Source organism: Podarcis raffonei, chromosome 4 (genome assembly GCF_027172205.1).
Source record: "Podarcis raffonei isolate rPodRaf1 chromosome 4, rPodRaf1.pri, whole genome shotgun sequence".
In the NCBI taxonomy this organism is placed as follows: domain Eukaryota; kingdom Metazoa; phylum Chordata; class Lepidosauria; order Squamata; family Lacertidae; genus Podarcis; species Podarcis raffonei.
Window position 1 is genome coordinate 69,793,944 of NC_070605.1, and position 15,441 is coordinate 69,809,384.

At 40.9% G+C, this 15,441-nt stretch overlaps 1 protein-coding gene across 5 annotated transcripts in view; it reads right to left on the reverse strand.

Moving 5' to 3' along the window:
- Positions 1-15,441, reverse strand: part of TBL1X (transducin beta like 1 X-linked) — a 128,850-nt gene that overhangs the window by 25,453 nt on the left and 87,956 nt on the right. For 4 of the 5 annotated variants that reach the window (XM_053387258.1, XM_053387259.1, XM_053387260.1 and 1 more), the window contains one exon: positions 6,128-6,235. In XM_053387258.1, coding sequence (XP_053243233.1) covers positions 6,128-6,185 — 58 coding nt within the window. In that variant the 5' untranslated portion in view covers positions 6,186-6,235. Of the gene's footprint in view, positions 1-5,702; positions 5,857-6,127; positions 6,236-15,441 lie in introns of those variants that run through there. The other variant, XM_053387261.1, reaches the window with a different exon arrangement.

The following is a 15,441-nucleotide window of genomic DNA, read 5'->3' on the forward strand; positions in this document are numbered from 1 at the left end:
CCCCAGAGTCGTCCATGACTGGACCTAATGGTCAGGGGTACCTTTACCTTTACGGACAGAATGGAGGAAGGGGAAGTGGACTAAAAACAATATTCCAGTGTTACCAATTTGCCTGTTAGTATTCTGAAAACACAACAGAACCTTCCTTTGGAAGTTTTCTCTATAGCAGCTCCAGCTTCTAAGAAGACAAACAAGCATTAGGAGAGTGAGGGAAGAATCTTAAAGCAGTGTGTGTGGATGTAGAATTAATCATGTGTTCCTGGAATGGGTGACTGGCCCACTTCTGAAAGTTTTGAAGTGATAAGCATCAAGTTCTACATGTGTGATCCCTCACAATGGATTTATGGGTTGTGCTTGTATTTTGCAGTCCAGTATCCAAAAGAGTAAATCTAAGGAAGGAGGAAACGGAATGATAATCTGCTTCGATGTCTCATATAAAATACTATTTTTACATCAGGGCTTCTCAAACGTATTTGTCATGGTATCACTTCTCAAGTAAAAACAAGAAGATAAATCCGTACGCAACTCAGGGCTAGTCAAAATACAACCACTGCAGGAACTGCTTGAAGTGGCCTCTGTATGGTTGTTACTTCATGCAGTGAGCTGTTAGAGGATACTGGCTTGCTGAATAAGTAGGTCTCCGTGGGGTGTACTGTCGCCACCAGCAATGTCTGACAGTAGGGTAGAGACAACTCTTGGAAAACCAATCCACAAGGCAATCCGGCACATATGAAATGGCTCACTTTACAAAGCATCCATCACTCAGAAGGTGGCAGGCATATTATGAGAAACAGCCCCTAAGAAAACAATGATCGGCAGAGCCCAGCACAGATTACATGAAAAAAGGAGAGTGTTTTCTCCCACGGAGACAGTGGAGGAAGAGAGAATAAAAATAAAAATAAATGAGTTGGCCTAATGTCACCCACCACAATCATTCAATTCAGGATGCGGAGAGAAAAAAAACATTTTGTCCATATGAGAAATGGTGTCCAGGTGTCACAAACCCACACATGTAATTATGAGAAATCTCCAGATATATGGGGGACAGCTATTCTACTCCCTCTTCTGATGGCTTCCGAGATGAAAGTCAGAGGAATGTATTCTTTCCATTCGTAAGAAAACAAATGGGACCACTTTCAGATCATGAGGCCAAAAAGCAACTTCCACACGGTGAACATAAACAGAAATAGCATGCCACCCCATCAAATACCAAGCAAAAAGGGAAACAATTCAATTTAAACAAGGTAGTAGTACAACATGGGGGGGGATGTAGCATGTGACGTGATATTTAGGCTGCATTCACACAGCAGTTTATTCAATATCCCCACTAACTGTAAGTTTCTGCAGTATATTTGAGTTTTCACACAAAAAGCCGCTTCCAGAAAATAGAATACAGTGGACCCACAATTTATGGTCCCTTTACATTCGCGATCGCAATCTGTAATTTTCCACTCTCAGTTTATTATTTCCCCTCCAACAGCACACCCAGTAGGTTTTCCTCATCAGCCTCTGGGAAAGAGATGCAAGGGCTCTGGAGGAGTGCTTCCTTTGGGGGGGAGGGTTCGGAGGGGGGTCCTGACTTTGCATGATTCTGCCTTTGTGCACAGACCCCCAGAACTGATCCCTCACGTAAATGGCGAGCCAACTCTATTACACGTATATAGTGCTCGTTTCCATGTTATTGCATTCTGGGGGGGGGGGGATCTGCTTGCAGCTCCCTTATCCCGGAAAATCATGGGAATAAAGAGACAAAATTTGGGGTGGTACACCGGCGTACAACAGGGGAATAGAAGGACACGTGTGTAGAAAGGGTGCAGTGATGTTGTCCAATGATGTTTGTTGTTGTGTCTCACCAAACCCACTAGTGTGGTGTCAATGAAATTTAGTGTGACATTCTGGTACAGTGGTACCTTGGGTTACGAACTTAATTCGTTCCGGAGGTCCGTTCTTAACCCGAAACCGTTCTTATCCTGAGGCACGCTTTCGCTAATCGGGCCTCCCACTGCCGCCGTGCCACCGGTACACGATTTCCATTCTCATCCTGCGGTAAAGTTCTCAACCCAAGGTACTACTTCCCGGTTAGTGGAGTTTGTAACCCGAAGTGTTTGTAACCCGAAGTGTTTGTAACCCGAGGTACCACTGTATATTGGTCAGAAAGCCACAGTTCCATAGCACTTCAGTGTGAAAGGAATATTAGGAAACAGTACAGAAGCACTAGCGTTATAATCAGGAAAACTAATGCCATGGATATTCTTGGTAGGTTTGTGAATCTAGCCCATAATGTCTTCCTTTGCTCACAAAGGCTGGATTTCCCCCACTCATTACAAAGCAGCTGGTGGGAAGGAACACACTAAAATGAACATGATCTTACCAACACTGTTGTTTCGGATGCATTATTAGTTTGCTCATTTTCAAATGATAAATAAATAAAGATAAAAATGAATAAATGTATGATATAAAGTGTATACTTAGGAAAATAATGTAAAATAATGGGCACTTTAAAAACCCCCCCAGTAGGAATGAATATTAGGAAGATATCAGACTTCTCAGATGTGTAGACATTCCTATAAAGGCAGCATAGATCTATGGAAGCCATCACAATAATTTCCATAAATGAGACTTGGATAAAGATTGAAATGCATCACTGCAGTTACAAATAAGTCTTGTCTTTTTTTTAAAAAGGAGGAAAGCAATTTCGTCCGCACCCCAACCGTATCTCCAGCCCTGAGTAGTTCAAACTGCCTGCGCTGCTTTGCCAAACTGCCAGATATGTCTACTGGAAAATATCTCGCACTGTATAACATCTGGGCCTTGGGAGTGCCTTCTGAGACAATTGGGGGGAGGGGCACTGAGGAAAGAGGAAAGGGGGGGACTGTAATGAGATCCTTGGAAATAGTTTCCCTAACCCTTAAATGGCAGTGACAGACCTGTTAGTAGATGCCTAACAAAAACCATCTTTCTAAAGCTTTTTTTATAGCTGTGCACAATGAAGATAAAGTATTCTGAAGAGTCACAGTTACTTTTTAAATGCTTGCAGCCCTGTAATAAGTCTTGCTTCTCCAGAATACTCTCCTAGTTACAAAACATTGTCTAGCCCCCAAATGAAGTGTGTGTGTCTGTCTGTCTGTCTGTCTGTCTGTCTGTCTATCTATCTATCTATCTATCTATCTATCTATCTATCTATCTGGCATGTTTTTGCCATCAAACTGCATCTGAGGGCGATGGGCCATCATTGAGACTTGTTCCTTCCAGAGTGACTCACTCTACTACTCTATTCAGTGTGGTAGCAAGACGTTGAAATGCAACCCTTTTTTAAGGGGGGGGGGATAAGCGGGGACAGGACACAGAGGGAGGACTAAAGCCCTCATAAAGGAATCCACCAGACTGTGGATTATACAGTGGACTCAGATCATGAACTCTGCTTCCAATGTACTGCAACCCACAGAACTCTGCTTCCAAGGCAGACTCACCTGATCCAATCCAGTGAGATCAGATCATGATCTTATTGGACTGGATCAGGTGAGTCTACCTTGGAAGCAGAGTTCTGTGGGCTCTTCCTGCATCGCTACTGTCGGGTATAGGATTTCAGTCTAAGCCATTAATTTAAGATGAGAATGACTACAATAATAAGAATTATTTCCGAAGACCCAGCAAATGCACCCTTGTAGAAGAAGAAGAAGAGTTTGGATTTGATATTCCGCCTTTCACTCCCTTTAAGGAGTCTCAAAGCGGCTAACATTCTCCTTTCCCTTCCTCCCCCACAACAAACACTCTGTGAGGTGAGTGGGGCTGAGAGACTTTAGAGAAGTGTGACTGGCCCAAGGTCACCCAGCAGCTGCAGGTGGAGGAGCGGAGACACGAACCCGGTTCCCCAGATTACGAGGCTGCCGCTCTTAACCACTACACCACACTGGCTCTCCCAGGTTATCCTGGGAACTGAGGAGAAAGTGTTATGTACTGAAGTTCTCACCCTGGGCCAGCAGGGGGATACTGTAGTTAGTTTTCACTCAGGTCCACGTCAGTTATTTTAGGCGGGAAACCCTGGGTTGTTGTTGCTACAATGTTGACAGCCGGCTGCCTATAAAAGCAGGCCGGCTGAGCTGTTTGCTGTTCAGTTCTGTCCAGCTTACAAGTAAAGAGCTGCTCTGGAGAAATCGCTGTGTCGTCTGCTATGTTCGCCCACAACTTAACAGAAAGGATCTTCTTTTTTGAACTACATAGTGGCCAAAATTAAAGCACACATGACTGTTTGCTAAAATTCATAGTGTGTGTGTGTGTGTGTGTGTGTGTAAATAATAACCTTTTCGTTGGGTTGAATGACAGTTCTTTTCAATATCTGCCAAGAATATAAAACTACTGAAATTTTAGTCATCTGTCAAAGGAGGAGAGGAAACATCTTTTACTAGGAAAGTACTTCTAAAAACTTGAATAAGCTAGCAAAGATTAGCACCATTTAACAGTTCTTCTTCATTACAGGTTTTGAGGAGGAGTAGGATAAAATGAAACAAATCCTCTTTCCTATTTGCATATTGTGGCATTAGAATGAAAGAGCACTCCAGATTCTGCCATTCACTGTGCCTAAGCTTGCAGATCCATAAAATCTGAGATCTTTTCAATTTGGCCAGGATACAAAACAAAACCCTCTTTTACCTACACAGATGAACATTCTTTTCTGCTCTTTTTCCCTCTGTGTGTGGAGGGAGGAGGAAGAAAAAGGTTGTAGGAGGTAATTGAGACAGCATCCAGCTTCATTTTATAACGAGGGAAATTATACTCTGCAGATTTAGTCCTTAACTGTGCTCTGCAGTCAGTCAAAATAACCACCTGTAACCAGCAACACTGAATAGGCCATCACTGTTGCCACATGGTAATGAGTTTGCAAGGATTTCCAACATTGAAATTATCCACAATTGGTCACTGCAGCTTTTTTAGCGGCCAAGACAGTAAACCCTAATTTTCTTTAAATTCAATCTAACTGCAAAGTGCCTCATTCAAATATCACACCACTCTAAAAGCCATGTATCAGTAGCTTCCAGAATAACTAACTTCTAGAATAATGTGGTTCAAAAATACCAGCTAGTTCTTTTATATGTTGTTCGCCAATTATTCAGAATCTAGGGTAGGAGTCACTTTCTCATATGGAGGGAGGGAGAGAATCATTAGATGCAGCAGATAAATTCAACCTAATTCAATTCAAATTAAAAACCGAAAAATATTAAGATGTTTCTCCTCTTTTACAGTTGCCTGAGTGCAAAATATGTGTTCGCACAATGGAGCTGTCTCCCCTCTTCTCCTCCCCCCCACATCTGCTCAAGGAGTTTCCCCAATCTTCCAGAGCACATTCGGGGAGGCCATGGTGTTTGTGTGTGAGAGAGGGGGGGGGCAGAGATTTATTCTGCAAGAATGAATTTTCGCGCTTACGGAATGAGTTAGTTGGATACTGGCCCCTGGTTCTAAACTCAGATTTCTATGCATGACAAAACCAGGAAAATCCTGTAAAAAGCTACTTCGCGATGGCTGTTCAAAATCAGATCTCTCAAAGATTTTACAACTACACACAGACTTTAAATTAAGTACAATAAATGCTGTTTCCACTCACTTACTTGCCCTTATTGACAAATGAACAATTAAATCAACCACAACGTTGTAAAGGCTATACACTCAATACAAAATTCAGCAGAGAAAATTCTTAATTTTACTACCATATTTCTTTCAAGCTGAATTGTGGTGAAGGGGGTGATTTGTGGGGTGGGGATCTTGCAGCTGGGGAGGGGAGAGTTGCAGCGCACATGGTGACCTCAACTGTTTTTCTTTCTGATTTGCAGATATGGAAACCAGTTTGGTATTTTCCTACACCTGAAAAGTGGTAAATAAATGTTTATAATAAATGCTAAGGGCAGGCTCGAACACTTATTTAGTGAAATGCAAAGTGCAAGATATATGCATTTTAGTTAACAAAAATGAACTCTAACAGTGGGGATAAATGCTACTATTTGTAAACTGTAAAACATAATGTATTGTTTATACATCTAAATCATGCTATGTAATCTGGCAACAGTCCAGTCAAACTTCTTTGCTAGAACACTCTCAAGGACATATAGAACATTGCTCTAAAAGAAAAAGTTACCTGACTCCTGAAGATAGCGATACACCAAGAAATTCACTTCGTCACTGGTTATGCTCATCTTAGCCCCACCTCAATATGATGAGGTCTGCAAGAAGTGTGATCCACGCTCTGTTTAAAGAGGAAGAATGATAAAACACAGCTTTAGTTGTTTTTAATTAAACATTCATTTCTATGGCCACATAATAAGGTATACATCAATTTACATCTGAATTACAGCCAAAGTTCAAAATGAATCGACCACAGGATAATCATCATCATTTACGGAGTTGGGACAACAGTTAACAGAAGTCTTGAAAGAGCTTTCTCCATGCATTGACAACCTCGCCGTCAGGTTACTGCAATGTGTTGAGCTGACTCTGGTGCAGAACACAGTAGCTAGTTTGATTGTGGAGGAAAACTACTCTCAGCATAGGACACCTTGCTTGCTGGATTTGCAGGGGGGGTGTGTGCACCAGTTGCCGATCTGTTACTGGGTCAAATCCAAGGTGCTGCCATGAAAATATAAGGCCCTCTTGCCGCTCAGAACCAGGTTACTTTAAATACCGTCTCGTCCTCTGTATACCCACTAGGTCACATTGACCTATGAGAGAATCTCAGCTGCAAGTTCCACAGTCATTCAGAGCAGCGCTTTCAGTGTGGCTGCCCCTGTTCTGCAGAACAGCATTCGTGTTGAGATGCAGCAGACACCCACTATCAACACTTTTCAGAAGCAACCGAAGACTGTTTTGCTCTGATAGGCTTCTCCAACAGAATGAATGGGTCTCTGCCATAAGTGTCTATTTTGTATTTTTTTTAACACACACACACACACACACACACACACACACACACTTGCTGTTTATAACTTTTTTGTTTTTTGCTATTTTCATTATGCATGGTGCTGAGGTGATTGCGCAGAATGTAATAATAACAACTCCATATATAATTTTAGTACAGTGCTGCTCTCAGCAACTGCAAAGGACCTAAAGCCACCAGGCTCAGAGATGCAAAAACACATGGCAGTGGAAAAGCTGCTGCAGCAAAACCCTGTCTAGGTTTTTCCAGCTCTCCAGCAATACGGATCCGCTCGACCCCCCCGGCACCTACAATGCTAGCTCAACCATACTCTATTTTTAAACAGGTCAAGTAGGATGCCTCCTCCCCCCCCAATCCATTCCTATAAATTAGATTTGTGTCATAATGCATCATTAAAATCAAATGCAAACATTGCAGAACAAACAGAGAGGTCTATTTAGAACAAACCACTGAGGCAGAATGTCCTTTTGCCCATTTGGCAGCACAGTGCAGCAATTTGGGTCATACAGACCTTCATTGTTCTAACCCAACGTCAAAGCATTAAATAAGAGTTATTGACACCTTACTTCACTGCAGAAACTACATGGTTGCCCCCAAAGTGTGGGGGGAAATGAAAGAACCTCACCAGGTGAGGTAGCACTTAAGACAACACTTAAGAAATTATTTAGCAGCGAATATGTCATAAAAGTACAAACTGAGTAACTTAAATATAAGAACACCTACGGAAACGAGGTTATGACCAAACGAGCCTCTTTTTCAAAGAAAATATTGTGCATTAAAAATAAAAGGGCCGTATTAGCTTTTAAACACATAAATATGCGTAGACAATGCATCAAGAGGCCATGTCTGTTTGCCTTTCAAGCTACAATACTTCTCACTACAGCAATATTTAAAAAAAATATTTTGATTTGGTAGCTTCAGTATTTACACTGCCCCCTCTGCCCGCTGGAAAGTATTAAATTGCTTTAAACAAAAAATAAGAAAGGGCAGGTTATTAGCGTCGTAGCTGGCCTCTCTTTCCCTTCGCAGCTAAGAGAGCCTTTGCTCCTTGAAACTGTGCTCAGCAATCCCTGTTGCTTAGAGTAGCATCTGCTCCTTTAAGTCAGCTATGCTCATCTACAGGTGTCCCCAGAAGTGAAGGTCATGCATGACTCTAGCAGATGTCCCTGCATTATTTATGTGAGCTGCTCTTCAGAGCTGTGTGGTGCTTTTATTTTACTGTCCTCACATATTTCGTCAACAATTCAGATTGATTACCCTCACTGACACGAACCCTGTAGTTTGACAATTATGGCAAATTAAGACCCTTCTTCCTAAGTGTTAATTTTATTTACTGTGGTGATTTGTACTTCATACAAAAGCAACATCCGTATTATTATTATTAATTATTATTATTTTGCTCTTGAGGAAAAGGCTTGGTTTCTTATCCTCTGCTCCTCTTCCTTCAGATGATTTCCTAATTAAGGCTAAGCTTTCAAAAGCATTTAATACTTTTTTTGGGGGGTGTTAAAAGCACCTATCAGGAATATTCAACAGCATAAGAAAGACACAAATGATAAAACGATGGTGCAAAATGGGATCATTGTTTATCTTAAAGCCCAGTCCTGCAGCTAGAGAAAAGAACTGTTTTGTACATGAAATACTGGCTGTCATACCACTGCAAGATCAGTGAGTCGTCAGCTAAGCAGGCTGCAACTAAGCAGTCAACGAGAAATAGCCACTGTGGCGCTTGAGTCAATGCCAGGATCACACAAGACTGTTGCGCCACATAGAAATGGCATGTGGTGGACAGGGAACGTCTCACTCGTTCATCTTTTCTACAGGCATTTGTGTCACTATGGAACTATCACGACTGTATATAGCTTTGGAATCAGGGAGTTGATCCTTTTCTTCTTGTTGAATTGCCCCAAGGTCATATTTAGCAAAACCTGAAACTCTTAGACGCATCATGCATACAACCAAACAAACGAACCAAAGTGCCTTGTAGCAGCAGGATGCTTCCATTAAACAAACAAACTCATATTTATTTAAGTATTTTTATGGCCCGAGATTTGTGATGCACCGGTCTGGAACATTTCGATTTAAAACAATAATTAAACTGCCAAAAATATTAACGAGTTACCATATTTCAGTCCACTGCAACATTCAGGGACTGGGCTACAAGATTCAAGATGGGTTCCAATGTAATAATGTATATTCAAATAATGGTCACACAATGAACGCATGCAGACAGACAAATCATATTGGAATGAAAGATCCATAAAATGGGCTTAGCCCAGTGGATCCTTTTATTAATGACCCTGGAAAATTTACACTGAAAAACCCATTTCAACTTAGCATTCTTATGCATTTGTCCTTACAGAATGACCAGAATGACACATAAGAATAATGAATGAAAGAATACAGCCCTTAAGGGATATGGATTCTAGTGTGCAGTCTGCAACAGATTTTCTGAGTAATTTCTGCCATGTTTGTTTAATCTCCGCCTGCTTGGTTCTAATTTATGACAGAGTTCAAACATATTTATTGAAAAGTTTTTATGAATATGAGATCATTGAATGACACCTTGACTGAGCATAGCTCAAAAAACCACTTCTCTCAGAGCTCTTGACAGTACATAATACATACATCATTTTCTTTGTATGTCACCTTTCCATAGTTAAATCCATGCTCAAGGCTTGCAACATGAAATATATATATATGTAATTACAAACATAACAAAATGAGTCATAAACAATAAAAATAAAATAAAATATCAACAAGTATCAACAACAGCCATTCTATGGATGCAGACATGTTACATTACAACTGGCCAGAGTGATGTGAATTCTATAACCAAGATATATTTTAAAGGGCTAAATGTTATGTATGTATGTATGTTCTTAGGCACTTACCTCTAAAAATAGACTCAAGGCCATTTACAATAAGAATGTACAGCAATATAAAATATGCAAAATTAAAACAGCCATACAACTGCACTGACAATTAGTGGATGCATTTCTAAGAATACACCACCGCCTCCACCCCCAAAGCCCAATACCTATATCATAACCAAAACAGACATAAGGCAGCAGAAAAATGCCTGGGAGAAGACAGCTTTTACCCGTCACTGAAAAATATATTAACGTCGGCACCAAGAATATAGCTCTTAGTAATAATCCAAATATAGCTATTAGTAACAATATTTATTTACATGATCGATGGTTCTTTTTATCTTGATTAGAATCCCTTTATTAATTAGATTAGAAGCCAAAGGAAAATCATTGTGTCTATAAAACCGCTTAAGTACACAAATAATAAATAACCTACATCCTCCTTCAAAACAGCGACTTTTTTTCTCCGTTTGCATTAGAATTCCAAACACCTACATCTCTGGATGCATTAATACATTTTGTCCTGAAGACAGTAAACAAGAATTTGCTTGGCATAAATAAACCACTTTGCATCTTCATACACACTGTTACTATGCAATGCTAAAAAACAAGGCTTTTTTGTTGTTTGTTCCTTCCATCTACACTTCTGCAGGTGCCACGGGACCAACCAAACACAGACAACAAGAAGGATGAAGGAAACAGAGGGTGGCTCACATGTCGTCATGTGAAGGTAAGCTGTGCCTAAGTATGAATGTACAGTCTTCCAGGGAGATCTCAGCTGTTTAGCTCCTTCTTGGTTGGTTTTGCTGTTGTACAATACCAAGTTGTGCAGTGGCTGAACAGGTCATCCAAACCCAGGCTCGTAGTTTAGTTCTTAGCTACAGTATGTGGCTAAGGAAGAGAGAGCTTAATCACCAGTTCCTGATCAGACAACACTCAGTGCAGCATGGCAACAAAAGGGACAAGCAAAACAGCTGCAAGCTCCTTTCCAGGAAATCACATGTTCACACAGATCATGCGAACAGGCTCCCTGTGCATTCCGAGGCCATCTTTTCTTTTCCATAATGGACACTTCAGGCATCTAATGCTTTGCATTTAAACAGTCCTTTTCCTTCACGTGCGTCATACTTTAAGCAAAAGTGTCTGAGTTTAGTTTTGTATAGTGTACCTTTGCTTCCGCTGTTGTCGCATAGCTTGCTGGTATGCTTTAAATTTACAAAAGAAGAACACAAACCTTGGCTAGGGTTACTGGGAACAAGCTCTGAGCTTGCAACTTGCTGGTTTGGAGGACTCACTCAAATCACAATTTGGCAGTTCGGATGTAGCTGCAAACTGTGATTTGATCAAACTAGAAAGTACAGTGGTACCTTGGTTTCCGAACGCAATCCATTCTGGAAGACCGTTCAACTTCTGAAATGTTCGAAAACCAAGACACAAAGGGCAATTTCAATGGAAAAAATGGTGGAGTACAGCGGCTGTACTCTTTGAGTAGGAGTTGGCTACCAATTTAATTGTGTGTTTGCTCTGAAGCATGGTGTTGTTGCTTATTGTTATTCAGTAAGCAACTTACAACCCTTCCGAGGCGCGTTTGAAAACGGAAGCATTTACTTCCGGGTTTTCGGCATTTGAAAACCAAAACGTTCGGCTTCCAGGACGCTCAAAAACCGAGGTACTACTGTATTCTACTAAGAAAAGTGTGTGATTTGGCAGGGAGCAGAGAGAGAGAAGAGAACAGAGTTAATTCCTGATCTTTAAACCATGGATAGCTCAGTTGGTTAGAACATGGTGCTGACAATGCCAAGCCTGCGGGTTCAATCCTTGTATGGGACAGCTGCATATCCCTGCATCTCAGGAGGTTGGACTAGATGCTCCTCAAGGTACAGTGGTACCTCGGGTTACAGCCGCTTCAGGTTACAGACTCCGCTAACCCAGAAACAATACCTCGGGTTAAGAACTTTGCTTCAGGATGAAAACAGAAATCGTGTTCCGGTGGCGCGGTGGCAGCGGGAGGCCCCATTAGCTAAAGTGGTGCTTCAGGTTAAGAACAGTTTCAGGTTAAGAACAGACCTCCAGAACGAATTAAGTTCTTAACGCGAGGTACCACTGTACTTTCCAACTCTATGATTCTAGGACTGAAGAATCAGAGAAGGAGGTGTCTGAATGAAGCCTAAGTATGCAATCTTGATTAAACATTGTAAGAAGTGATTTGCTAGATCAAATCAAAGTTCTCCTCCTTTAGTACTCTTTGCAAGAAACCCAGTGACTAGCAGGTATTAGGTGGTTCACCTAAAATCAAACAGTAGTCCAATGGCGGATTGCTATATACCTTCTGCCAACACCTGGGATAGCACACATCATAAATCACTAACTAGCTCCCTGCATCTAACGAATAATTGTTCAGGAGCAAAAAATCTATTCCCCCTTTAAGAGGCTGCTATTCTGATTATAAAGGAATGGTGGGGAGCCTCCTGCAGTAAGATGGGCAAAATAATTGTGCCCAAACGATAAAACAAACCCATTTTAAATCACAAATGCTTAATCTGTCTTTGAATTGCTAGAGCAAACTCAGTTTAGTGGACAATGCTGAAGTTATCAGTTCTGCAAAATTACGGCCTCAGGACTCTGATTGAATATGCAGAACTGGCAAAGCTGATGGGGAAGATCCGAAACCAGCGCAACGAGCTGTTTGAAAAGGACTGGAGTAAATTTATACAATATATGAGAGAACATTGTAAACATTTGAAAACGTTTGCAAGTTTGAGTTAAAATATTTTGTAACGTTAATTTTTGGAACTGGTTTGCAAATATCAATGTAAATTTTATAAGTATAGAAAGAAGGTAAATAAGTTGATATAGAAATTCTAAGATGAAAGTGAATATTTATGAAAGCCCGGGGGTGTGTGTGTAAAGGCTCAGGATGAGCAAAGTTTCAGGTGATGATAAGAATGGATTGTGACTATGGTAAAAAATTATTCAAAATAAAAATTACATCCTCAGGACTCTAGAGGAAGAGTTGCTCAACAAAAACAAATTCGTAAGACTCTTCCGACAAAATCAGGAGAAAGATTAAGAGTGCACAAGTTAGGGAGTTTGTTGAAATGCATTCTGATTTTGCTTCTCCAAAAACATTGATCATCTTTATTCGTCTGAATTCTACTTTGAATCATTCTGGCTACTGAAGATGGTAAGCATCACTGAGCCAGTACTTTGTTTCTTAAGCACATGAACACTGCACAGCAAGACCATATGCTACTACATTGTTTTCATTCTTGTATTTGTCCACCTCTTTCTCAAGCACACTGGGACGGATCTGGACTTCATAATGCTTAGAGTAGACCCACTGAAATAAATGAAACTTAATTTAAACATTTAAAGTCCCACTGAGTTATATCCAGCTCAGTTGTACTCAAGAGTAGTGGCCCACCCAAATTAATGAGCCTAAGTTAGTAATGTATATTACTTTCAACAGGTCAACTCTGAGTAGAAAAAAAACACTGCATACCGTACATTGGTTCAATAGGTCTATCCTAAGCACGACAAGGTCTGGATCCAATGCACACACTCCATTATCAACCATACAGTATACTGGGCTCCTAAAGCAAGTTTTGTAAAAGTCTTATTTGAAAACAACAACAACAACCCAGAATTCTATCTCCCCTAAAATCCTTTTAAGCCCTGCATTTTCAAGCTGTGCCCTATTTATAGAATCACCAGATGTTACACATTTTCCTGATCGCTTTCTGGAGGTGATGTAGGACATCTTTATTTTTATATAGGCCAGATGCTTGGTGGCAGGTTGTTTTTTAGCACTGGATTATTTTACCAATAGGTTCATTTTGAAAATATTGTTAGGTACCCTGAGCCTATGGAATAAATAAATGCAAAAAGGAACAGCATTACCATATAGTCCTGGGAACACAGGACTCAATTATTTTACATCTTGAATTTACTAAAGAATCACAGGCTCTTCAAGCTAGTGCTTTACTGCAATCCAGTGTAGAACTATAGCCATGTGTTGGTATTTTAAATTGTTCCAGTTAATTAAAATTTCAAAAATTAAGGACAATAGGAGGACCCGTATACTCAAATTACCTGTCCAAATCTTTTAAGCGGAATAAAAAGAAAACCACAATTCTCTTTTTTTTTTTTTGTGGTAACTGTGCAGCTGCAACACTGCTGAGAAGTGTGTTCTATGCCATTCCAAGATTAAGCATCACAGGACAAAGAATCACATTGATGTCTTATACACGTAAGGAACAGAAGTCCATTTATTGAAGAAAAGATGCAAATAAACTACCAGTCTTCTCTTTGCAACCCCTCACGTATGCCCCTCGCACATTTCCAATTTCTATTGAAACACACAAAAAATGTTTTACCCACCAAGCGACAAAAAAAAATTCCTGCACTATATACTATATATACGATCTACTAACAGCAAATTCACTTTCCCAGAACAGATTTTTATGGAGCTATAATGGCACAAAGAAGATCAAACCTATCCATTCTTAAGGAAATCATCCCTGAGTGCTCACTGGAAGGACAGATCCTGAAGCTGAGACTCCAATACTTTGGCCACCTCATGAGAAGAGAAGACTCCCTGGAAAAGACCCTGATGTTGGGAAAGATGGAGGGCACAAGGAGAAGGTTAGGACGACAGAAGATGAGATAGAGTGTTCTCGAAGCTACCAGCATGAGTTTGACCAAACTGTGGGAAGCCGTGAAATACAGGAGTGCCTGGTGTGCTCTGGTCCATGGGGTCACGAAGAGTTGGACACGACTAAACGACTAAACAACAACAACAACAACAACATAATGGCACAACCACAAATAATTTGGAGGTATGATCAGGCATGGAGACGGGGAGAGAACCCGAAGGTTTCTGGAAGTGCAAATAACCTGGGGGGGGGGATTATCTGATTGTGAGGCAGGAGGATCCCCAAAACAACCCAATGAGGACTGAGCATTGTTAGTGACATGGAATACTGACTGTTTTGCAGGAGAAGTACAGAAAACCAGGATGGTGGTAGTGGAATGGAGTATCCTGGGAAATGGCATAGCTGGGTAGCATTCTCAAGAAGAGCACTGCATGCCTACATTGTTGTTGTTGTTGTTGTTTGCATGCAGGATCAGGAATAGTTTTTGAGGAGAAACTTGCAAGCCCCCTCTTACATGCTTACAGTGATCCAGTCCCATATAAACAGCCTCTGTGGTGCCAGTGTGGTGTAGTGGTTAAGAGCGGTAGACTCGTAATCTGGGGAACCGGGTTCGCGTCTCCGCTCCTCCACATGCAGCTGCTGGGTGACCTTGGGCTAGTCACACTTCTTTGAAGTCTCTCAGCTCCACTCACCTCACAGAGTGTTTATTGTGGAGGAGGAAGGAGAAGTTTAGCCGCTTTGAGACTCCTTCGGGTAGTGATAAAGCAGGATATCAAATCCAAACTCTTCTTCTTCTTCTTCTCTTAAGTCATGCAGGAAGCGTTTTTTAATTAATTTTAATTCCGAAATTGTTTTTTCTGCGATTTCAAAATTACACCTTACTGGGTTGTAAGTCGCTTACTGAATAAATAACAATAAGCAACAAACACCATGCTTCAGAGAAAACAAACAATTAAACTGGTATCCAACTCCTACTCAAAGAGTACAGCCG